General features: G+C 48.3%; 1 protein-coding gene across 1 annotated transcript in view; it reads left to right on the forward strand.

Moving 5' to 3' along the window:
- The window catches only part of ATP9B (ATPase phospholipid transporting 9B (putative)), a 269119-nt gene that overhangs the window by 237033 nt on the left and 6405 nt on the right, over positions 1 to 25681 (forward strand). The window contains exons 16-25 of the mRNA XM_025365036.1: positions 4595 to 4756; positions 5449 to 5541; positions 11739 to 11822; positions 12232 to 12402; positions 16337 to 16435; positions 18224 to 18313; positions 19277 to 19421; positions 19625 to 19689; positions 21474 to 21629; positions 21802 to 21866. Of these exons, the coding sequence (XP_025220821.1) occupies positions 4595 to 4756; positions 5449 to 5541; positions 11739 to 11822; positions 12232 to 12402; positions 16337 to 16435; positions 18224 to 18313; positions 19277 to 19421; positions 19625 to 19689; positions 21474 to 21629; positions 21802 to 21866 (1130 nt within the window). The remainder of the gene's footprint in view (positions 1 to 4594; positions 4757 to 5448; positions 5542 to 11738; positions 11823 to 12231; positions 12403 to 16336; positions 16436 to 18223; positions 18314 to 19276; positions 19422 to 19624; positions 19690 to 21473; positions 21630 to 21801; positions 21867 to 25681) is intronic.

Below are 25681 nucleotides of genomic sequence, written 5' to 3' on the forward strand. Positions count from 1 at the left end.
TTATTAATCTCTTGTCAGTGGGTAGTTGGCAAATATTCTGTCCCATTCTGTGGGTTGTCTTTTCACTTCGTTGATTATTTTCTTTGCTGTGCAGTAGCTTTTTAGCCCGATGTGGTCCTGTTTGTCCATTTTTGCTTTGGTTGCCTGTGCTTTTGAGGTCTTACTCAAGAAGTCTCTGCCCAGACCAAAATGCCCTGGAGTGTGCCAGCCTATTAGGCCCATTTCCAAATTTGATTAGTGGTTTTAGATACCAAGCAGGTGTTTCCCCTATAAGGGTGTCTTTTAATTTTTCAATCCACCCACAGATACAGTTTCAAGCAGAAAAGGGTTGAGGTCTGACTCACTCCTGGGGTGTCATTCTTCAGCCAGCGCTGTGGGCTGAGACCAGACCCTGCCCCACATCCCACTACCTGGAGGACCAACAGGTGCTGACCAGGCACCCAGCATATTGCACTGGCGCTTACCTGCAGGGTTAATTAAGAAGAGGGAAGGCTGCTTTTCCCTTAAATATGGAAACGAGTTGCCTCACTTCAGAGTGTTGCTTATAGAAAAATAGTAATTCTAGACCATTCAGTTTTCTTAGTTGCTAATCTAATACGTAACATTTTGCTGTCCCTGAATTTATAAATAGTTACCTGTATGGTCTTATTCGTTTAAATGAAATTTGTATTTCTAGATGATAAATTTGGGCTGAGGAGAAATTCCAACACTGTACATAGTCATTCCTTCTTCGGAAAGCAGGTTTTGAAGTGTGTTCAGCAGCTGGGGCTGTGGAGTAAACCAGTGGGGCTGGAGAGCCATGTGGGGAAAATGAAGGCCATGGCCGAGGTCAGACCCGGTCCCTGCTGGAAAAGGGAACCCACAGCCCCTGCGCCCCTGAACCCCTGAGCCCCTCTCCCAGGTTCTGGGAAGGAGGGACCCCAGATGCCAGAGGGCACAGGTTATTTGTGTGACGCGTTCTTTCCTCCCCAGTCTAGAGCGGGACCAGTTGGTACTATCCTTGGAAATAGAAAATGGCGCCTCGGAGCACTTCTGCTCTCTGGGATGCAGATGAAGAACTTGAGAAAAGGTGTTTGACTCTCCTATCTCTTATGCCTTTTTTGTAGAAGTGCACATTGGATTTTGTAACTGAAATGACTGCAAATTGTAGGACAGTAGTTATAATTTCCCTCTCAATACTGCTTTTCCAGAATCATTCTATTCCGTATATCACAAGCTCACTTTACTTTGTAAACTTCTTAAAGTATCAGAAATTTATAAAAGGTAAATGCTGATAGATTCAGTACACATCATTTAAAACTGTGTAAATATGTGTGTTGGCCTGTTTGTCTGTTTATTTCCTTAACTAGAGCCTAAAAAATGTTTGGTAAGTCACCTGAGGTCACATGATAGGGAAAGAGCGGGGGCTTTTGCACTGCGGTCCTCTCAAAAGCTTGCCTGTGGGGCTGGATCAGTGGCAGTGGCACCTGGGCAACCCTGAAAAGGAGGGACAGGTGCCTGTCACCTCCACGCAGCATCGGTGACACCATCGCGATCCCTGGCTTTGCTACCGGCACTCCCCACTTGCACACAGCGTCTCCAGAGCCAGAAGAGACTTGGTGTTAGGGTGTTTTCCACTATCTCTGCACACTCCCTCCCCACACATAGTGTTAGGGTGTCATCTCTGCACACTCTTTCCCCTCACATGGTGTTAAGGTGTCATCTCTACACACTCCTTCCTCTCACACATAGTGTTAGGGTGTCACCTCTGCACACTCCCTCCCCACACATAGTGTTAGGGTATCATCTCTGCACGCTCCTTCCTCTCACACATGGTGTTAGGGTGTCACCTCTGCACGCTCCTTCCTCTCACACATGGTGTTAGGGTGTCACCTCTGCACACTCCCTCCCCTCACATGGTGTTAGGGTTTCATCACTTCACACTTCCTCTCCCCACAGTGCCCTGCTGTGTCAAGTTCAAAACATGGAAAAGAAAGGAAGCAGCTCTTCACCCTCAGACATTGGAAAGTCATGCTGGAGGTATTCTGTGGTCAGACGTGTGGGGAATTGCTTAGAAAATCTGATTTTAAAAAAGGTTCCTGGTCTGCCTGTGAGTGCATGTCTGGAGGGCTCCTGTGAGAAAGCGTGAGGATGGAGCCCTGGCGTCCTCCTGGTGGCCTTGCTGTGCTGACTGTCCACCGCGTGCCCTCACACCTCATTTCTCAAATCCCCGCTGCAGCTCTGAGTGGTGCCTTGGCATGGCTGTTCTGTAGACGAGGACCTTGGGGTTGCAGAGGTGCAGCCATTTGCCCAGGGTTTGGTCCTAACCTGAGCAGCTGGCCACAGAGCCAGAGCTCTGGAGAACTTTGCTGTAGTCTCTCTGAGAGTGTGAACTTATCCTCACAGGAATGTTCAGAAGGCCCTAAGATTGACTTAATGTCCTGGACACTAGACAGAATTTAAAATGTTCCTAAAGTGACTTGAGTTCTCAGAACCCAAGATTTTAAAACCGTTTGTTTGCTAAGAGTGAGGTAGAGGTTAAAACTGAAGGCGGCCGGGCGCGGTGGCTCAAGCCTGTAATCCCAGCACTTTGGGAGGCCGAGACGGGCGGATCACGAGGTCAGGAGATCGAGACCATCCTGGTTAATACGGTGAAACCCCGTCTCTACTAAAAAGTACAAAAAACTAGCCGGGCGAGGTGGCGGGCGCCTGTAGTCCCAGCTACTTGGGAGGCTGAGGCAGGAGAATGGCGTGAACCCGGGAGGCGGAGCTTGCAGTGAGCTGAGATCCGGCCACTGCACTCCAGCCTGGGCGACAGAGCGAGACTCCGTCTCAAAAAAAAAAAAAAAAAAAAACTGAAGGCAAGGACATGCTCATCAGAAGAGGGGCGTGAGAATGAGGTGGTGGTTTGAGAAGAGGCCTCTCCCAGGCCGTGAGGTGCTTCAGTGCTGTTAGTGGCGGCAGGCCTGCAGAACAGAGAGGAGACCCCGAAGGAAGCGGCTGTGTTTCTGGGCTGTCCTGCAGTGGTGGGGGACGTTGGAGAGAGCATGCTCTCCATGGTTAGTGTGCTCTCCGTGGTTAGCGTGCTCTCTGTGGTTAGCGTGCTCTCCATGGTTAGCGTGCTCTCCATGGTTAGCATGCTGTCCTTGGTTAGTGTGCTCTCCATGGTTAGCATGTTCTCTGGTTAGCGTGTTCTCCGTGGTTTGCATACTCTCCGTGGTTAGCGTGCTCTCCGTGGTTAGCATGCTGTCCTTGGTTAGCGTGCTCTCCGTGGTTAGCGTGCTCTCCGTGGTTAGCATGCTCTCCGTAGTTAGCGTGCTCTCCGTGGTTGGCGTGCTCTCCGTGGTTGGCGTGCTCTCTGTGGTTGGCGTGCTGTCTGTGGTTGGTGTGCTCTCCGTGGTTAGTGTGCCTTTAGCTGCATAATAGGATTGGTATACCCTATTTTTCTAATTAATATCTGGTAGGGAGGTTCCTTTTATAAAGACAGACTTTTATCAGAAAACAATACTTTTTGTCATAAAATACTGGTCACAAAATATTAACTCTAAAAATTGCTCTTCCACTTGTGATTGTTAAATTCTAATAAATCAGTAAATAATTACCAATAAGAATATTTATGAGTACCTGCCACATGCCAGGGAATCACTCATGTTATTTTGGCCTCAAAACAATTTGGAAGTCATTTTCCACTTGACAGAAGAGGAGCGTGTTCCCAGCAGAATGACGGCCTGGCCACAGAAGTGCCGACTTCCACACTTGGCTTAGAACCCAGGCCTGCTTTCTCCTTGTCTATTTGGTCTCCTTTAAACTGGCAAAGATTACATGTAGACACATTAATAGAGTTAATTACTCACCAGTTTATCTCTTATTTTAGAAAAATAAATACTGTAAACATGAGATTCAAACTATTTCCCCTTTCATGGAGTCCATGGAACTGGGGAGGGAGAAACCTTGAAAAGTCGGGTCACTTGCTCCCTGCCCCCAGACTGATGGGGTGAGCTGCATTCTCGATTTTAACACCATCTGGCTCTAGGGAGCAGTTAACACAAATTGTAAAGAAAGTCTTTATGATCCATCATGGTCTTTATTTTAAAGAATAATACCAGGCCGGGTGCGGTGGCTCACACCTGTAATCCCAGCACTTTGGGAGGCCGAGGCGGGCAGATCATGAGGTCAGGAGATCGAGACCATCCTGGCTAACACAGTGAAACCTCATCTCTACTAAAAATACAAAACAAATTAGCCGGGCGTGGTGGCGGCACCTGTAGTCCCAGCTACTCGGGAGGCTAAGGCAGGAGAATGGCGTGAACCTGGGAGGCAGAGTTTGCAGTGAGCTGAGATCACGCCACTGCAGTCCAGCCTGGGTGACAGAGCGAGATTCCGTCTCAAAAAAAAAAGAATAATACCAAGTGACTTTGGTCATATTGCTTAGGATTACTCTAGAACAATGTTATTCAAACGTATATACTTAGCCATGAAACCAAAACGTTCTGAACACCTAAGTTTTTCTGCAGCTGTCCCATGTTGGCGAGCTTTCTGAGCACCGCCGTGCTGGCTCGCCCGCGTGCAGCTTTCCTGAGTCAGTGCTGGCCTCAGGCGTTGCTGTCTCCCATAGGTCGCTCTGGTGCAGTGGACGGAGAGTGTGGGCCTCACGCTGGTCAGCAGGGACCTCACCTCCATGCAGCTGAAGACGCCCAGCGGCCAGGTCCTGAGCTTCTGCATCCTGCAGCTGTTCCCCTTCACCTCGGAGAGCAAGCGGATGGGCATCATCGTCAGGGTGAGGCTGCGGCGAGGGTGCTGTGCGACGGCTTCGGACATTTCGTTTTCAGGCCTTTTAGACACAAATTTTCCCAAAAGAAAGTTAAATATTTACTCAAGTGCTTTATGCTGTTGCAGTTTTTTTTTAATGAAATCTAAGCTAATAATCTATGTCTGGGAAGCCACTGTGTCTCTAGTGAGATAAAATAAGTCTCCTAAGTCAACCAGAAGCAATAATGTGGAATTTATTTATTTTTTGAAATCAACAACTGAAGCTGTTTTGATTTCAACAAAAGTAAGATGCCAAAGAGTTTGACTTTTGAACATTGATTTATGACCATAAAGTTGCCAAAATGTACCTTGATTTTTTTAGTAAACACCAAAATCATGTCTTGGAAGTTGACTGAACAATGAAGCATTCAATCCAACTGTAAAAGTTTAAGAGAATGGATGCACCCAAATCATACTCATTAACACATTCAGACCTGCAGCCCGGCATCTCAGGATGCACAGTCATGTTCTCAATCCTGACGGCACTAGTGCTGCAGAGCGGGACTAGCCCTCTGTGTGGAAACACGTGTGAGTGGCTTACCACACAGGAGCACGTTCACAGGAATTGCTTTTTCCATTATGTGTTTTATTAGACTAGCAGTTATTTGCACCGAGCAATGCAGCCTAAATGTGCTTCTGTTTATTCCTGTTCTGTGATAGGATGAATCCACGGCAGAAATCACATTTTACATGAAGGGTGCGGATGTGGCCATGTCTCCCATCGTGCAGTATAACGATTGGCTGGAAGAGGAGGTACGTGAGTGATTCTTCACGTCGTTCACGGTGTTTTTGTGAACTTTATTGAATAGATGACAGAAAAAGGATATCCTTTCCCCAGCTTGTAGACACTGGTACCATTGGATAAATTGAGCTGTCAAAATGTCAAACCAGATGCTGATGGGAACCACATAGGTTGTCAAACACAGTATCATTTATACTAAATTATTTTAAATGCTTACAGTTCTCAATTTCATAAAGGAGAAAGGACAGGAGTCCTGTCTATTTATTTATAAATAGTTTAATTTTTTTTTTTTTTTGAGACAGACACTCTCTGTCAGCCAGGCTGGAGTGCAGTGGCGTGATCTCGGCTCACTGCAACCTCCACCTTCCAGGTTCAAGCCCACCTCCTAGGTTCAAGCGATTCTCCTGCCTCAGCCTCCCAAGTAGCTGGGACTACAGGCACATGCCACCAAGCCCGGCTAATGTTTTTTTGTATTTTTTAGTAGAGAGGGGGTTTCACCATGTTAGCCAGGATGGTCTCTATCTCCTGTCCTTGTGATTCACCCGCCTTGGCCTCCCAAAATGCTGGGATTACATGCATGAGCCACCATGCCCAGCCAATAGTTTACTTTCTATGTGAATAACAGTCATTTTGTTTTGTGGGTGAGTGCATGTCGGTCTATACAAGTAGGTCCTTTCAAAGAATATTTGGTTTATAATAGTGAGAAATAGAAGGCATTATCAATCATTCATTATTCTGAAATAATACTTTATATGTAATCAAAGTTATATTTTAATGTATTTCTTTTGTAACATAAATATTTGTAAGGACGTTTTCATTAGAATTTTAACCTGTTGCAAATTTGTGCATAAGATTCACCTAAAATTAGAACATAAGATACAAATAAGAAGCAATTCCATTTTTCATTAAATTCTCCTGAAGTAACCAGGATTTGTGGGTCGTCTCATGAGGTGGTTTTGTTTATCGTTAAGCTTATGTATAAATCAGTGGTTGGATTTCCGAGGAAAACAGACTGTTGGCATTGCAGTCAACACGGCCCTTTTTGCCGTGTGCGTGTTGCTGTTGGAATTCAGAGCCTCTCCTCCCACCCTGGGACCTCAGAGATGGTCTGTCCGTGCAGCCTCCACACCCCGACGTTCACAGTGGTATTGGTAATATGAATCAATGTCTCCTTCAGGGTTCTTTCATTTAATCAGGGACATGAATAAATTAAACTCCCTGAAGACCTAGTAAAATGCCATAAAAATTACTTTTGGTCATAATGACGTGCAATTATTGTAAAATACTTGTTTAATTTATTTAGCTTTATGAGGTCAAATCAATAAATGTCTTGCAACAGACAGATGATGTCATATGTTTTTCACAAAGATAACTTTATTAAAAATTCTATGTACATTTATTTTCTCAACACTGTATTTTCTTTCCTTAGATAAATTGTTGTCCCTTCATCAGTGTCTGTTGTGGTACTACTGTAGTATGAAAGCCTTTCCTTTTATTACAGACTAAACGAGGCAGCAGGTTCTTCGAGCGCGTCGTTCCGCTTCCTTCAGGCTCCTCTAGAGCTGAATTCTTGGCTGTCAACTTGTGTTCTCCAAATGTTTAAAAAAAAAAAAAAAAAAATTTCCATGATCACGTAACAGAACCAGTTTTTGCAAACCTGAGATGTAAGAATATGTGAGTCTGTGAACAGACTTAAAATAGTGATGTTCTGGATAGCTGGAGGTGTTGAGGTGATTGGCTTCCTTCCCTCTAAACACAAACTTGAGTTAGGCCCTGGACATTGTATCGTAAAGGAAACAAGCACAGGTGACCCTGAGCAACACGAGGGTCAGGGGCTCCAACCCCTGACACAGTTGAAAATCAGCCTGTCACTTCGGACTCCCAAACACATAACTACTGATAGCCTCCTGTCGACCGAAGCCATACCAGTAACAGGGATAGATTGATTATCACAATGTGTATGTTACTTAAATTGCATTCTGCATTGTTACAAGAAAGTAAGTTAGAGCAAAGAAAGTGTTATTAAGAAAATCATAAGGAAGAGAAAATGTATCTACTCGTCAGTAAGTGGGAGTGGGCCATCGTAATGACCTTCTGACCTTCTTCCTCACGGTCTTCATGTTGAGGAGGCTGAGGAGGAGGAGGGGTTGGTCTTGCTGTCTCAGGAGGGCAGAGGCAGAACAGGTGGAGGAGGTGGAAGTGGAGGCAGGAGGCGCAGGCTCATTCCGCATAAGCTTTACTGAAAAAAATTTGCGTAAAAGTGGACCTGTGCTATTCAAACCCATGTTGTTTAAGAGCCATCTGTAGCTAAAATTGGGAATGACGAGGTATAATGGATGACAGCCTTGCCTTTGTAATTCACAGTAATTGTCACCTCCTTTGTCTCCTGTAACACATGACCCTGTAGAGGTCACTATTCCGATTCCTGAACAGGAGACGGGAAGAGACACAGCTGTTGGATGCATGAAGAGGGGTGCTAGACCCATACCTCTCCTCCAGCCCTTCCTGCCATCCCTGCAGCCTCCAAACCAACGTCAAATCCAATCAACTGGATGAATTAAAAAGAAATTGCAAAAAATCTGAAGAGTTCAATAATGTTTATTTGCCTACAAATTAACCTGGATCAGCAGATAGTACACTGGCTTCATTAGAGTGGGGCCTCCCATGCGGAGGGCTGCCTGTTGCCCAGGAGAGATGATGGGTGATGACAGGGTCTCTGCGCGTGACTGGGGGCTGTGATGTGCATGCGTGCACCGTGATGTGTTTCTAAGTGTACGGTGTGCCTGGAGGTTTCTCAACACTTCTCCTGGGCAGTGCTGAGAAAGGTCAGATGCCCAAAGCCCCAGCTCTCCGGGCCACAACTGCCCGTCTCTGGCTTTCTGTTGCTGCCTGCGGAGCTGGCCTCTCTGCTGCACGTCCATCCTGAGGGCTGGCGGAGCCTTCCTTAGGGGCACTGTCGCGTTTCCTCTCCCGACCATGCAGACTCTCAGTGTTCAGTGCAACCTTGCACAAACCAGGTTTACTAGTGTTTCATCTTCTTTTCCGTAAACAAATGTAGCTAATTAACTTCTTTAGGATATCTTTGCTTAAGTGTCTGCATTATCAACGTTCACATTTTTAATGTTTTAAGTGTACATTGAAAATAATGTTTGTGATTAGTTGTTCTCTAGCTATAATGTAGAGCTCTATTCTCCTTGGAGGTTACCAAGATAGCCTCTAGAAGACCTCTCCTCTCGCCGGGGATCATGGTGGCGGGCGGGTTTGCAGCTGCACCACCTCTGCGGGGCTCACTGTGGGCCGTAGCTGAGTTGGGAGTATCCACCTGAGCTGCAGAAAGTTCCTGGGGCTTCAGGAAGATGTGATTACCACTGATTTCTTTGTATTATCAACCCTAATGCCAGAGACTGCTAAACCTGCCAGAGATAGGAGCTTTATAAACATTGTTAAAATTTGGAAGAGTTCCTCAAATTTGAAATTTAAGAGGGAGTCAACAACAGCTGGATGGAGAGTCCTAAGCAGCCAATCTTTCAGGACCTTCCAGGACACAGAGAAGCCCTGTCTACAGGGAGGGTTGCTGTTAAAGCATCTTAAAGTATGTTAGCCCTAATAATTGCTAGGCCGGGCGCGGTGGCTCACGCCTGTAATCCCAGCACTTTGGGAGGTCGAGGTGGGCGGATCACGAGGTCAGGAGAACGAGACCATCCTGGCCAACATGGTGAAACCCCGTCTCTACTAAAGATACAAAAAAATTAGCCAGGCGTGGTGGTGTGCACCTGTAGTCCCAGCTGCTGGGGAGGCTGAGGCAGGAGAATGGCGTGAACCCGGGAGGCAGAGCTTGCAGTGAGCCGAGATCACACCACTGCACTCCAGCCTGGGAGACAGAGCAAGACTCCATCTCAAAAAAAAAAGTAGAGGCCGGGCGCGGTGGCTCAGGCCTGTAATCCCAGCACTTTGGGAGGCCGAGGCGGGCGGATCACGAGGTCAGGAGATCGAGACCATCCTGGCTAACACGGTGAAACCCCGTCTCTACTAAAAATGCAAAAAATTAGCCGGGCGAGGCGGCGGGCGCCTGTAGTCCCAGCTACTCGGGAGGCTGAGGCAGGAGAATGGCGGGAACCCGGGAGGCGGAGCTTGCAGTGAGCCGAGATCGCGCCACTGCACTCCAGCCTGGGCGACTAAGTAGAAACTGCTAGATTCAAAAATTGATAGTTTGGACAGTTATATAGCTTGGTGTTCATTACTTTGTTTTTTTAAATGTACTTTTCATAAAACACACCGCAACTTTAAAGCTTAGGCACACCTCACCCAGCACTTAGTAATCAACTGTAAGGTCCCTGTGTGTCCCTGGAAGAGGGCCCCACTGTCCTGAGCCCTGTCCTGGTCCACACAGCAGAGGGGGGTGGGGTTGTCTCCTGGCAGCCCCAGCACCCCCTTAGCTGTCCGGGAGCCCAGCACCCTCCAATCCCTGCCTCTTGTCTGCACCCCCCAGACGTTGGCCCCTTGACCAGGACTGTGTGTGCTCACAGCTAAGTCGTGGACCCGCCTGGTCCCCCAGGAGACCCACCAGTGCCCTCCTGCCCACCTCTGCCGGGTCGCCCACACCGCCTTGTGCTGGGTAGGAGGCCCACCAGTGCCCTCCTGCCCACCTCTGCCAGTCGCCCACACCGCCTTGTGCCGGGTAGGAGAGTGGGCTGGGTTTGTTTCTTCACCCTGCCCTGCAGGAACACGTGCTTCTTGTGTCTATTCCTGTGGCCCCGCGAGGCCTGTCCCGCTGGGTGTCCTTCACGTCACCACAACCATGTGAGGGAGGAGCTGTTTTCACTTTGCACACAAGGAAATGGCATAGAAAGCGCAGAGTTCCAGAACCGGCTTCTGCAGCTCTCCAGATTCTGCCTGCTGGCTATGTGGAAGTGCAGGGTGTAGCTATTGACTATGAGCATTCTCGTCCAAGCCTTTTAAAACCTGACCCTTGTTCATGTAAAAGCAACATGGCACCTGTCAACCTCTTGTGGACATCAGGGTCTACTTTTTAAGTACAGGTTGAACTTCCAGGACTGGGATGTGTGTCACTGGTATGAGCAATTTAACTTTGAGAGTGTTACCTCCGCACAGGTTTGCTCCTGCACCACCCCTCTGGGAAAGGTTTGCACCTTGTCCCAGAGAGCCTGTTTCTTCGCCCCATCACCAGCTAAAACTGCTGCACTTTTACCTCGATTTGGAAAGTCATATTTTTTTATTTTGACGCCTTCCCTGACCATGAACACGGTTAGCCCTGTTTCATGTGCCCATTGCAGGCATTTCCATGTCTTGCTTCAACACGCACATCAGGCCCCATGACTCCTGCAGGGTTCCCCCCTGCTCTGGAAGCCGGAATGCAGGGTGAGGCTCATGAGCTTTGGGATCTGGCTGTGTCCCCACCAACCCCAGCTCTCACCGCGGCCCTGCACTCCTGCCCTCCCCTCCATCACTGACTGCACTTACTGCATGTGATCGGCTGCCGTGCGAGGCCAGTTACATGCATGTTTAAAATAGAGCAACAAGAACTTACACAGATTCACAGGGTTAGTCCCAGAGCAACACTCTTATGAGCCCATTTCTATTAAAGACGAAACAAGCACAGAAAAATTAGGTCATTTGCCCAAAAACACAGAGTCTGTGGTAGAAACAGTTTTCAGGCCCAGCCATCTGGTTCTAAATCCGTGGTATTACAACATGCCAGGGGGGTGCACCTCTCCCGCCGTGCACACCAGGAGCCCTCCCTGGCGCCAGGTGCTCCCCTCGCCCCGTCCCCAGCACTGCCACGTGCACCCTCCGTGTGTTCTTGTTACATGCAGCCGGGTGTCCACACTCTGGAGTGGTGGTTAAGGATTCAGAGTATGTTTTTTTGAAAAGCCCGTGCTGTGGTAAAAGGCAGCTCTGCTAGGCTCCAGGAGAGTCCAGGCGGAGGCGCCCCAACTCCATCCAGTGTCTTTGCCTCTCGAGTGAAGGGGTTAGTAGGATTTGAGATACCAGACAGGTCGGGAGGTTAAAAGGATGCATTGTATATAAAGGCGTCCGTCTGCTGAGTCGCCTCTGGTCTTGATGATGAAGGTGAGCACAGGACATGAGGGCAGGGCACCAACAGTCAGAGTGTGGTGCTACCCCGGCCCCACACACGGCTGCAGGGGCTCTGTGGGGCCCACCTGTGACTCGGCCTCTCCTTTTCCAGTGCGGAAACATGGCTCGCGAAGGACTGCGGACCCTCGTGGTTGCAAAGAAGGCGTTGACAGAGGAGCAGTACCAGGACTTTGAGGTGAGCTGACTCCCAGCCGTCTCATCCTCCTACGACGTTTCCTTCCTTCTGCTGAAATTAGCTCTTCCTGTCTTTGTATGAAATTAGAGCTGGGACTGCTGTGGTCTAGGAGTGAAGGCAGCTTCACTCAGCAGGAGCATGGGGTGATCCTCTCCGCATTTCTGTTTCCACCACTTCTCCAGCCTGCTGGGAAAGGAGTGTCACAGAAGCAAAGAAGTGCCAGTTTCCTTAGAATTGTGCTGGATAACTCCTAAGTGGTCACAGTCCAGTCGAGTTGAGTACACATAGAGGATGTGCACACAGGCGCCTCCCCCACTGTCCCCAGAGCCCGTGCAGTCCAGCTCTGTGGAGTACACACGTGGAGCACGTACACACGTGTGCACCCAGCCGCCTCCCTCTCTGTCCCCAGAGCCGATACACTCAGGCCAAGCTGAGCATGCACGACAGGTCCCTCAAGGTGGCCGCGGTAGTTGAGAGCCTGGAGAGGGAGATGGAACTGCTGTGCCTCACCGGCGTGGAGGACCAGCTGCAGGCGGACGTGCGGCCCACGCTGGAGATGCTGCGCAACGCCGGGATCAAGGTACCGCAGGCTCACCTCTGCTGGTGCGTGCTGCTTGTGCTGAAGCAAACTGCTTTTCTTGGGCACGCTGATTTGTGAAACTCCTGTGGGGCCGTGGTTGTGAGCGAGCTCTGTAAGCAAAGCTGCCCACGAGCTCCCCTCCTTCCTTAGGGACGTCTGCACACACAAGTCCCCACGCCGTCCCTGCCCTAGACCTTCCTCTCCACACCTCTTCCCTCTCTGGATACCCTGGCCTTTTTGAAGAGGAGCCCTGGTCCGAGCCCTGGTCCCAGCCCTGGCGATGTCAAACTCTCACATGCCATTTCCCAGGGATGGTTATGTACCCCCCGACAGGACGCATGGGGCCAGTGCCCATCACCCTGGCCACTGCCGGCCAGGCGTCTGCAGCCATTCCTGGGTTGGCTGGCACTCATGCCCTTGCCCCCAGCCTGTCACAACCCTGCACCTGGCAAGGCTGGGCCACTGTGTTCTCTGTGTAACGTGGCCTCCTCCTGCAGGGGCCTGTGTGCCTCCCCTGTGAGCACTCACAGCTCCGGGTACGTCCAGTGTGACAGCACGTGTTCTGTGAGGATGGGAGTGCGTGAGAACTCAGGCCTCATGTGGGCTTTGGCTTCATTCTTGGTTAAATTGTGCCAGATTTGGAATCATCTCGTGCTTCAGGGCATATTAGAGTTGAGAATATAGAATATTCAGACATGCACTATATCCATTTTATTGATGTTTTTGAAGAAATAATGCATCCACATTGTCACAAACTCAGAAAGCACAAAAGGACACCCCGTGGAAGCCGCTTCTCACTGCTGGGCTCAGCGGCAAGAGCCTGCCCCAGAGATGGCTGGACGTGCAGGGCAGGTGCAAAGCTGCTTGTCCTCCCTCTGGCTCTTCGTTCTTTCCCAGCACCTTCTCCGTAGCTGGAGGACACCCCCTCCACCTCGGCTGTGTGGCTCATGCCCCCACCCACACCATGCTCCCAGCAGCAGTGTCCCATCTCCAACAGGCAGTGCCCACCTTCCCCGTGCTCCCCAAGGCAGTGCCGCGTCTCATCCAGCTGTGTGGTCCTTGGCAGTTTAAATATGGTGTCTGCGAAATGTGAGTGTTTCCCTTGGATGGGAGAGGTTAGGCATCCTGGCCGTGCTTCTTGGTGGCTTCCCCCAGATGCTGTGTGGCGGGGCCCATGCTCCCTGCCTGCCGACCTGCTCTCTGGCTCTTTCACTTACTGATGTGTCCTCTTCCTACACAGGGGAAATTAGCACCTGTGGTGTAAGTTTTATTTTTCAGGAGCTTTCCTCACATGTTCTCATTGAAGCCAAAAGGTCAACTGCAGATTGGTTAAGATAATTTATGTTAGCATTACCTCAAGGACCTGGGGCTCAGAATGGAAAAAAGTGTAACTTAGTTTTCAGAGAAAAGCTGTATATCTAGACTAGAGGGACGGAACTGAAGGACAGTGTCAGAAGTCAAAGCTTTGCCAACGTCAGATAAAAAATACATCCCTCAGGCTTCGATGAAGATGCTGTGCCATGGACAGAAAATGGGCAACTGTTTTCCTTGCTGTCTAGAGGTCTGCATGGTGAGGAGACTTGTAAGATCTAATGTCCATCTGAGATCACAGTAGGAAGTGTATCATGATCACAGTAGGAAGCATGTCATGATCGCAGTAGGAAGTATGTCATGATCACAGTAGGAAGTGTGTCATGATCGCAGTAGGAAGTGTGTCAGGAGGCTGTTCATATCCGACTGAGATCGCAGTAGGAAGTGTGTCATGATCGCGGTAGGAAGTGTGTCATGATTGCGGTAGGAAGTGTGGCATGATCGCAGTAGGAAGTATGGCATGATCTCAGTAGGGTGTCATGATCGCAGTAGGAAGTGTGTCATGAGGCTGTATCATATCCGTCTGAGATCGCAGTAGGAAGTGTATCATGATCGCAGTAGGAAGTATGTCATGATCTCAGTAGGAAGTGTGTCATGATCGCAGTAGGAAGTGTGTCATGAGGCTGTATCATATCCGTCTGAGATCGCAGTAGGAAGTGTATCATGATCGCAGTAGGAAGTATGTCATGATCTCAGTAGGAAGTGTGTCATGATCACAGTAGGAAGTGTATCATGATTGCAGTACAAAGTATGTCATCATCGCAGTAGGAAGTGTGTCATGAAGCTGTATCTGGTTTCAGAGTAATTGTTCATGTAGAAATTCAAAATGACAAGAGAACAATTCTGACTCAGAAAGTTTAGATTACTAAACTTAATTGTATTGTATAGCCAAAAAGTTGAATAAAGAAGTGTGATTAGCAGATGAGCTGGATGTGGTACTGTGTGCCTGGGATCCCAGCTACTCGGGAGACTGAGGCGGGAGGTTCAGTCGAGCCCCAGAGTTCATGGCAAGACCCATCTGTAAATCGACACATGAATGAGTGACCAGATGACCCCTGCATTTCACTGTAACTTTTTAGTAAACTTCACCTCAGTCTACTTCTTACTTTATATGTGCTAGACTATTAGTATATTAAAGTAGTGAATATCCCTTGTATTAAAATTTGGATCTTTACATCAATTATTTGCTAAATTGTATGACTTTGTCGAGTTTTGCTCTTTATTCTGTACATTATGTAAAGTCTGACTTCAGATGTTCCTCTGAAACTCGAAGGTGATTTTCAGCGGGACCTCACTGCATTTCCTGAATCCCACTCAGGTTGCCGCAGTGCTAGTTCTTCTTCAACTTTGTCACAATAATGTGTCATAATCTTAGGTCCAATAAATGAATATAAGTCTGTAAAATAAATACAAAGCACAAATCTTAGACATTGAGAGAGCCACAGGTGGAGCGTGCTTAAGCAGATAATCGGTACACTGTTGAAGCTGTTTTTCTGCTTCCTGTTTCCAAAAATGCATATTTCAATATGATACATACGAAATCTGAGAAATTCAGCTAATGAGAATATTACTGGAATTTCTTTGCTGTTATATATATCAAATATCCTGATATCTATTAAGTATCCTGATATTTTATTGTCTAGGGATACATATACACATAAGATGTGCATGGGTATGCAATTTTTAAATGTAAGAGTGCTACTATTTAACGTGTTTTATATGACATAAACAACTTTTGGCTTGACTATGGGCCAGTTACCCATTGAACCTCCGTTTCCAACTTAAAAACTAGCAAACTGCAGTAAAGGTCTTCCTGAGCCTCCCAGCCTGGCAAACTGTGACTGTGTGCTTGGTGTGGAATGCTGTGTGGACAGCACCTTTGACACTCACAGCTGTCCTTATTAGACTTAGCCTGCGAGTGCTGGGCCCAGGTGTTACTCGCGTGCCTCCAGATCTCAGCTGCTGTATCTACACATCACTGTGCTCTCACTTGTTCCACTTTAAGCAAGTTCACACACCGTTTAGTTGTGGTTGAATGTGTGTAGCGTGACCTTGTTGAAGTCTGCGTTGCCGACACACCGTTTAGTTGTGGTTGGATGTGTGTAGTGTGACCTTGTTGAAGTCTGCGTTGCCGATTCTCGTGCAGCCAACACCACCATCCCCTCCAGAACTGTTCCATCTTCCTAAACGGGAACTGCCCCTCTCCCCATTCCCCTTCCCCTAGACCCGGGCACCCACCATCTACTTCTTTCTCTATGGATTGGATGGCTCTAGGGACCTCATGGAAATGGGATCAGACATTGTGTGTCCTTTTGTGACTGGCTTCTTTCACTCAGCGTAATGTCCTCAAGGTTGAACCACATCGCAGCCTGGGTCAGAATTTCCATCCTTTTTAAGGCTGAATAGCACTGCGTTGTGGGGATGGAGCACATTTTGCTCGTCCATTTATCTGTTGACGGGCACCTGGCTGGCTTGCACCTTCTGGCTGTTGTGAATTATGTGAGACTCAGAGATGAGCGTGTCCTTGTCTTGTTGAAGTTCACCAGTTTAAATTGCTTCGTAGATATGGATGCTAACAGGTGACAAACTCGAGACAGCTACTTGCATTGCCAAAAGTTCACATCTGGTGTCTAGAACACAAGACATTCATATTTTCAGACAGGTAAGTATGTATCTTAATCACTTTGAATTTTTAAACATTTATCTCACACAAATAAAGCCTATTGTTTTTCTCAGAATATATGTTCAGTTATTTACTCATCACTAAATATCTTTTTAAAAAGAAATACTGTAATTTTTTTAATTTATAAAAACATGTTCAAATAGATATTTTTAACCACATACATTAATAATGATCAAAAGCTGCTTTTTGACAGATTGAACAGACTCTAAGTTCAAAAGTATTTTTTGGTTATACTATTAGTATTATTTTTTACTATTTTAAAAGAGGCATACTGCAGTTATTTTCAATTTGTAAAAATGTATATTGATAAAAAATTACATTTTTCTACAAGTTACACATATTACATGTTGTCCGAAGCTGCTGTTGTGAAACAAGCTATAAATACAAAATAGGAATGTGTTTTTAATCACTGCCATTTTCAGAGCAAGTGCTGCCTTAATTAGTTCAAAGAAAATTGATAGAAATGATCTAAGTTTATGTGTTTACTGTATGTATTAGTTATGACTAAATGTAATTCAAACAAAAAATAAAAATTTCTTATTCTTGATTGATGGTGGGTGAGCAGACATTCTGTGTCTGCGTCTGTTCTAAATGAATCGCCTGCACCTACAGAAGGAGTTATTTGAATATAATTTACATGTAAATGTAGTTTGTTTTGAAGCATCAGAATCGCAAATTAGGCCCTGAAGACTACTATTTGCAATTAAATTATTAATGCTTCTGATAAAACTTCAGATCAATTTTTGTTGACTTTCCAGTGTTATAGCACCACAAATTAAATTTTTCACAATAAAACCTACCTATTTAAAGATGAGTCTGAGATTGTTAATTTGAACCACATGAAGCTTTTAATTTATTTCAGTCCTATTAATAGGACTATTAATATATCATTTATTTTATGCTCCATAAAATCTCCACAGAAAGAATATGAAAAACCAGTTACGTTGGTTTCTGAAATGTTTTTGTTCTAAAACGAAGGATATTTCAAGATTATGACTTAATTTTACTCTTTTAGGTTTTTTAAAAATCCCTCAGACACTGAGTAAAACCTAATGGAGTAAGTTGAAACCCATGGCAGAGACAACACGAGCAATTAAGTATTTTGCATTATTTGACCTATTATGAAAAGAGATGTATTTACATAACACCTTGGTTTGAGAGCGTCCTGCCTCTTACCCGATGTGTGGCGATGATGTGTGGCGATGAGGAGCTCAGCCTCCCTGGGCTCTGGTGCCCTGTTGGGTGGAAGCGTCGTTCTGCAGAGCCATGTCCGTGATGCTGCCAGTCAGTGACTCAGCAGTGCTGCTCCCCACACCAGCCTACCCTGGCCTGTTGCTCTGATAAATAATCACCTCGTGGAAATGACAAGAAAATTCTTAATCATTATCGTTGTATGTTAAGGGAGTATATTTATAAAAGGCAATTACTTTCCCAAACTATCCAGAGGGTAATTATTAACTCACAGGCACCCTTTACGTAAATTTCATCATCAGCGTGGGGATTCCACTGCATTCCTCACTGTAAGTTTCCTGCTTGCAGTTGCCACAAATGTGAAAATGATTTGTGTTAACTGAGTGGTAGACACACCCAGCACTGCCGGAGGAATTGGAAAGGACCTTCTTCTGTGTCCAAATCTTAAAGCTACTTTAGTTTCAGATGATAACCCCAAAACAGTCCACCGTGACTCTGCAACTAATGCCCTGTTTCTCTGTGCCTCTAACTTAGACAACATTTTAATTTGGGATTCTTTTTTTTCCCTTAATGGAGGTAACCAATCGGGGAGAGGCACATTTGGAGCTGAATGCATTTCGAAGGAAGCATGATTGTGCACTGGTCATATCTGGGGATTCTCTGGAGGTAAGGCTAGACCCTGAGTGAGTACATGTGTGTCTGTCTGTGTCTCTGAGGCAAGGCTGGCCCCTGGCCGAGCGTGTCCGTCCATCCCAGTGCACCGAGGGCTTGTTGAGTCGAGTGCTTTTGCCTGTCTGTGCTGTTTCGGCAGTCTCCGTTCCGTAGCCGCTGCACCTGCCACTCTGGAAAGCAGCCCCAGCCTGAGGAGATGTCAGAGCTGGATCTCAGCGGTCATTACTCCTCCTTTACACATTGAGAGTCTGAAAGCTGGGCTGGGTCACGGTGATTGTTACTCCTCCGTTAGACATTGAGAGCCTGAAAGTGCTGCAGGAAACCTGGAGCAGGAGCGACAGGAGCCTGTCCAGCGCTGTGGTTCTGGCTGTCTGTCCTGTCCACGTTGCATCCGCTGGAGCAGGAGTGTCCAAAGTAGCTTCATGCCTCGTTTTCCTCGCACGCGTGGCCCCCGGCTGAGAGAGCTGTGGCACCGGGGCTGGGCCTCCCCCTGCACAGCTTTTGCACAGGCTCATGGACTTAATCGTCCTGGACCTCTGTGTTGCTAGTGTCCCCAGAGCAAGCACTCCAAGAAATCTGGCAGAAGCTGCCCCAGAACATCACTGGGTCACATGAAGTTGTTCAAGAAAGTCACTAAGGCAGCCTGGATTCCAGGGGAGGGGGATCAGACCAGAAGGTCATGTCGTAGCTCAAATCACAGAGGATTCTCTCTGGTACTTCAAGTGGAAGAACTTCTCTGGGCAGGAGGATGGTTCCGTGTTATATAGAATTTCTTCCCGTGATTTTTATATTTTCCCCTGTCCGTGAGTCTTGTGAAATGATTCACAGAATACTGAAAAGATTGAGAATGGTGGCGTCTGTTGGCTTTGCTCCCGTGGTTTTGCACTTTCTGCATCACACAAATCTGGGACAGTGTTGTCGACCATAAGGCGAAATAACACAGGCTTTGTTGTCCAGGTTTGTCTAAAGTACTACGAGCATGAATTCGTGGAGCTGGCCTGCCAGTGCCCCGCCGTGGTGTGCTGCCGCTGCTCGCCCACGCAGAAGGCCCACATCGTGACACTGCTGCAGCAGCACACGGGGAGACGCACCTGCGCCATCGGTGAGAGCCGCCCACCCCGCTCACGGGGAGGTCTCCAGAGAAACCCGCAGGCTGACATTGACGGGCAGAGTTTGTTCCATCTCTAAAACTAGACTGATTTCGTCTCTATTCATGGAAGTTTCTGAAATAGCTGCTGATGGTAACAAATGAAAAACGTGATGATGGATGGGGTTTTATTTTATCTCACTTTTCTTGCTTTGCAGGTGATGGAGGAAATGATGTCAGCATGATTCAGGCAGCAGACTGTGGGATTGGGATTGAGGGAAAGGTAGGTTCCCCCTTTTATCAACACATCAGCACACACTCAGCACACAGCACACATCAACACGACTCAGCACATGCTGGGCCATTGTACACTCAGCACCTACTCAGTGCACGTCAGCACATGCTTAGCACACACTCGGTCAGCACACACTCCACACGTGCTCAGCACACAGCACACATCAGCACACGCTCAGTCAGCACACACTCAGCACGTGGTCGGTCAACACACATCAGCACGTTCTCAGCACACAGCACACGCTCGGCACACAGCACACATCAACACGACTCAGCACATGCTGGGCCATTGTACACTCAGCACCTACTCAGTGCACGTCAGCACATGCTTAGCACACACTCGGTCAGCACACATCAGCATGTGCTTAGCACACAGCACACATCAGCACATGCTCAGCACACAGCACACATCAGCACACGCTCAGTCAGCACACACACAGCACGTGCTCGGTCAACACACATCAGCACGTGCTCAGCACACAGCACACGCTCGGCACACAGCACACATCAACACGACTCAGCACATGCTGGGCCATTGTACACTCAGCACCTACTCAGTGCACGTCAGCACGTGCTTAGCACACACTCGGTCAGCACACATCAGCACGTGCTCAGTGCACAGTCAGCACACACTCGGCACACACTTGATCAACACGTGCTCAGCACACTCGTTTAGCACGCCACATATGCTCGGCACACACTAGGTCAGCACACGTCAGCACGTGCTCAGCGCATACCTGGTCATTTTACACCCAACACATACTCATTGCATGCTTGGTCAGAACACATGCTTGGTGAATGCACACTTGGTCAACACGTGTGTTCAGCACACAGTCAGTCAGCACAGCCTGAAGAGCCTGGTGCGTCCCAGGCACTGAACTGTACATTTGAGTAAAGGAGGAATTGGTCAGAGTCCCCTGCTTCAACCCCACATTTCATAAAGACGATCCTGCCACATGCATTAGAGCCCAGCCCTCGGCAACTTGCTGTTGGCGGAGTGGCATGCAGGGAGGTGTCACTCTTAGTCACCTGCCCTCGGACTCAGTCCAGATGTCAGCAGATTGGCCAGCAAGCCTTTCCGTGGCCTCCCTCCTGTTCCCACACGCCATTCTCTGTGTGGTTGCCTGTGTCTCCTGGCTGAGCTGTGGTTTGAGGTTCGTCTTCTGTGCCAGCCTTATCTGTGTTACGCTCTCTTTATCCACAGTCACTTAAATGTTAATACAGACACACCCAAAAAGACCTGGAAAATTCACCCAGTTCAAGCAAGTGTGGCTTTTTCCTTGGCTACTTCCTTTCGTAATGCCTTACAACAGAATTGTGAAAGAGGAGATAGATTATTTCTTTAAATATGAAAAACGGAGAACTGCCTTGAAGAAGCCCAAGATGATAGGGGCGTCCTCCCACAGGGCTGGCCCGTGCTCAGATCACAGGGGCGTCTTCCGACAGGGCTGGCCCACGCTCAGATCACAAGGGAATGCTTCGACAGGGCTGGCCCGGGCTCTGCGACTCTGCTGACTCCTGTGACACCCACAGACTATCGGAGCCGAGCTCTCCTGAAGCGCTTGTGAGAGCCTGGGCTGGTGCTGGGGGCTCTTCCTGCCCCTGTGCCTAAGACCGTAGGACCTGTCCCCATTGACATAGCTGAAGCTCTAAAAGTCCTGCAGAGAGAACTTCAGTCTTTGTCAAATGTAGGCTGAGTTCTAAAACTCAGCTTTTGGAGTCTGATTTCCAGTGTCCGCAGTGTTTGAAAGGCCCCGTGTGCTTTTCTTTCAGGAGGGGAAGCAGGCCTCGCTGGCAGCTGACTTCTCCATCAGGCAGTTCCGGCACATTGGCAGGCTGCTCATGGTGCACGGACGAAACAGCTACAAGAGGTCAGCGGCACTCGGCCAGTTCGTCATGCACAGGGGCCTTATCATCTCCACCATGCAGGTACTGAGCCTTCTGTGCTGGCACCAGGGAGGGCAGCGTCCGGGAGAGGGGGTGCTGAGTGCTGCTGGAAGTACCTGGGCTGTGCTTAGGAGGTAGCGAGGCCCCTGAGAGGCCTGGGGCCACAGATGCTCGTGGAACTGACGGTTGTCTTCGTCTGTGGCTCTCTCTCCAGGCTGTGTTTTCCTCAGTCTTCTACTTCGCATCCGTCCCTTTGTATCAGGGCTTCCTCATGGTGGGGTAAGTTACACTCAGCACCTGCCAGCTCATCCAGGGGAGGGCATCTATTTTGGAAAAAAACAAAACAAAACATATATAGAAGATTCTTGATACAGTCATCATTTAGAATGAATAATACTGATGTGAAAACAACATTTTACTTGGGTGAACTTCAAGACAACACCTGCACACTTGTTCCTCCTGGGATTTTCTTACTAGATTTTGTTTTCAAGTGGAAGCCATAGTTTGTGTCAGGAACTGTGTTGGATCTGAGATTTTTAAAGGGTCCCGTGGCAGAAGGCGGAGGGACAGAGTGGCCACTGACAAGCCCTCCCGGCTCTCTGCAGCTGCCCTCCCCTGGCTGGGGCTTCGTCCTGCTGTGGGGCCTGGCCAGCAGCGGAGAACAGTGCGCGCGGGGATATAGCATGGCGTGCGTCGACGCAAACACCGTCAGTCTCTCCCGGGCAGGAATGGAATCTCATTTTCAAAGATAACAGCACCAGGGCTGTGCATGGTGGCTCACGCCTGTAATCCCAGTGCTTTGGGAGGTTGAGGTGGGCGTGGGTGGATCACCTGAGGTCAGGAGTTCGAGACCAGCCTAACATGGCGAAACCCTGTGTCTACTAAAAATGCAAAAAAATTAGCCAGGCGTGGTGGTGTGTGCCTGTAATCCCCGCTACTCGGGAGGCTGAGGCACAAGAATCACTTGAACCTGTGAGGTGGAGGTTGCAGTGAGCTGAGATCATGCCATTGCACTCCAGCTTGGGCAACAAAACCAGACTCCATCTCAAAAAGAAAAAAGTAAAGATAACAGCACCAGTGTCTTAGAAAAGGACACCAAAAGTGCAGCAGGCATGCGACGTGCATTGAAAGCTGAGCTGATTCTGCCGACCACGCCTACCTTATCTGCAAAACAGGAACTTCCTGTGAAGGGTGAATAGGTGGGAATTTCTCTTTTCCTCCTCCTTTGTGGTTATGCCTAGAAATGAAATCAGTGTGACTGTTCACGTTGGCAGCAAACTAAAAGCGGCCTCTCCTCCTCTGCCGCTGACCTCCCTGACCCCTGCAAAGCTTATTCCCACCTTAACCAGGTTCTACCCCACAAGGAGTCTCAGAAAATACTTTAATAGTAACAGCTGCTGGCCTCAGTGCTCTCGGCATTGAACATGCTTTCATCCCCACTTTGTCCCCACTTCATGTGTGAGAAAAATGAGAGATCCAGAGAGCTCAGGAACTCGCCCGTGGGAGGCCCAGCTCAGACCTGAGTCGTCAGGGGCTGCCGCCGGGTGCTGCTCCTCCCTGTCATGCAGCCACCGAGCTTACCCCAGGTCCACAGAGAAAACAGAGTCCTTTCTCCCTGCAGAGCTGTTTCTAATCCGCAGTCTAAACACCATTTCACTCGACAGCTCCCTGAATCCCAGGAATTCCTCACAATTTTAGCAAAATACAGGGAAATATCAGTCTGTGCGTGTATTAGGTTTTTGATAAACATGTGAGGTTCTCTTAAGTCACCTTCTTCCCAAGTCACAATCCCTGAGAGGCGCCCGCATCATCCTGAGCTGTCCAAGGAGCATTGCCATGCACAGAGACGCACTGGGTCTCCGCCTTCCTTCCCTCTCCAGTCTTCAGGTCCTCTCTGTCCTCTGGCCTCCACACATGATGTCCCCTTGGCCTAGACCACTGCCAGATGTCCCCATTGTCCTTGCTTCCCCGGGAGGCCCGGCCCCCCACGGTGCATCTTCACACCGCCATTGTCCTTGCTTCCCCGGGAGGCCCCGGCCCCCCACGCTGCACCTTCACACCCCCATTGTCCTTGCTTCCCCTGGAGGCCCGGCCCCCCCACGCTGCACCTTCACACCCCCGGCCACACAGTTGTATTTCCAGTTAGCGTCCTATTCTGCATGCTCTGCAAGGACAAATCACAACGTATATCAGGTTCTCATACCTGCTGTGGGTTTGTCAGCGTGAACTTCAGTGTGTGTGAATTTCAGAGGAGGGCCAGACTCTGGCGGATTCTAGGCCCCACACCCCAAGCCTCAGGACAGCTGAGTTGTGGGACTCACAGCTACCAAGACTCCTGGGGCACCTGCCTCGGACTACACGTCCTTCGCCTGCACATGTTAGCACCGTTCCTCCCAGGGTATCAGGAGCCTGTCCTGTGGTCTTAAAAATCACTTTGAATAAAGTAGGTAAGAGCCTGGGGAAACCTTCGCATGTGTCTTCAGGCTTCTCTCACCCCTAGCCCTTCATCTTGGCACAAGTGCCTAGGTTTTAGACCCCTGCCTGCTATAATCACACAGGGAGTAACCCCGTTGATCATGATCGTAAGCATTGCAGACTCCCGTTTTGTGGCCCACAAGGAAAGTGCCATCATCGGCCCTGGGCTATCCTGTCCACTGAGGCTCCCTCAGCCCCAGTATGAGGTAGCACAGGATGACACTGTGCATCCATGGTGTCACTTGAGCCTTATTTCATGTCTCTCTGTGACCAAAGAATGTCCCAGCAACCTACCAACTCATAGCCCATACAGTTGATGGAAATCGTGGTAGGATTTGTGCTAATATTCTCAGCTTCCCATGAATTTCAATAATGTTTTCTGTAGTACTTCAAACAAAGGGGAAAAATCCTAAAGGTGCAGTAAGTGCTAACTCTTTTTAAATAGGTTTTCCCATTGCCTACATCTTTACAGTGATTATTACGTTCATGACTTTTTTTTTTTTTTTTTTTTTTGAGACAGAGTCTTGCTCTGTCGCCCAGGCTGGAGTGCAGTGGCGTGATCTCAGCTCGCTGCAACCTCTGCCTCCTGGGTTCAAGTGATTCTCCTGCCTCAGCCTCCCTAGTAGGTGGGATTACAGGTATGTGCTACCACGCCTGGCTAATTTTTGTATATTTTTAGTAGAGACGGAGTTTCACCATGTTGGCCAGGGTAGTCTCGAACTCCTGACCTCAAATGATCCACCTGCCTCAGCCTCCCAAGGTGTTGGGATTACAGGCATGAGCCCTTTCACCCAGCCTAGTTGCTTTTAAATAGTATCGAATTTGCACAGTAATGCTGATTGCATCTTGAGTTTGAATAGTGTGCTTCTTCCTTGGAAGTCATAGAAAAGCATAACCATTCTCACCTTCTTTTGTATTTTAAAAATCATGGATTTGAAACATTGAAAGGAAAATGTAGGGGACCATGGAGATTATTCTTTTTTTTTTTTTTTTTTTTTTTTTTTTTTTTTTTTTTTTTTTTTGAGACGGAGTCTTGCTCTGTCACCCAGGCTGGAGTGCAGTGGCCGGATCTCGGCTCACTGCAAGCTCCGCCTCCCGGGTTCACGCCATTCTCCTGCCTCAGCCTCCCGAGTAGCTGGGACTACAGGCACCCGCCACCTCGCCCGGCTAGTTTTTTGTAATTTTTTAGTAGAGACGGGGTTTCACCGTGTTAGCCAGGATGGTCTCGATCTCCTGACCTTGTGATCCGCCCGTCTCGGCCTCCCAAAGTGCTGGGATTACAGGCTTGAGCCACCGCGCCCGGCCCGGAGATTATTCTTTAAAGAACTACTGCTTGGGTTAGCGAGGTCTGGATGCCTGCCTCACAGCCCGAGTGCTCCACGGTGTCCCCAGCTCCTGTTCCTACAGCTCTTCTTTATAGTGGGCTTTATGTAAAGTCACTCTGAGTGTCCGTCACACAAGAAATGTCTGTGACTTTCTTAAGCATTCATACTCTGAATTTGGTTAGGTAGGAGCTTTGGAGGGGCAATGCTTTTAGTTAATCTTTGAAAATAAATAATGAGTTTGCCTTCACCTAAGAAATAAATACCAAGAAGTGAGCAAAAAGCAACATGGTGTTT

Source organism: Theropithecus gelada, chromosome 18 (assembly GCF_003255815.1).
Source record: "Theropithecus gelada isolate Dixy chromosome 18, Tgel_1.0, whole genome shotgun sequence".
Lineage (NCBI taxonomy): Eukaryota > Metazoa > Chordata > Mammalia > Primates > Cercopithecidae > Theropithecus > Theropithecus gelada.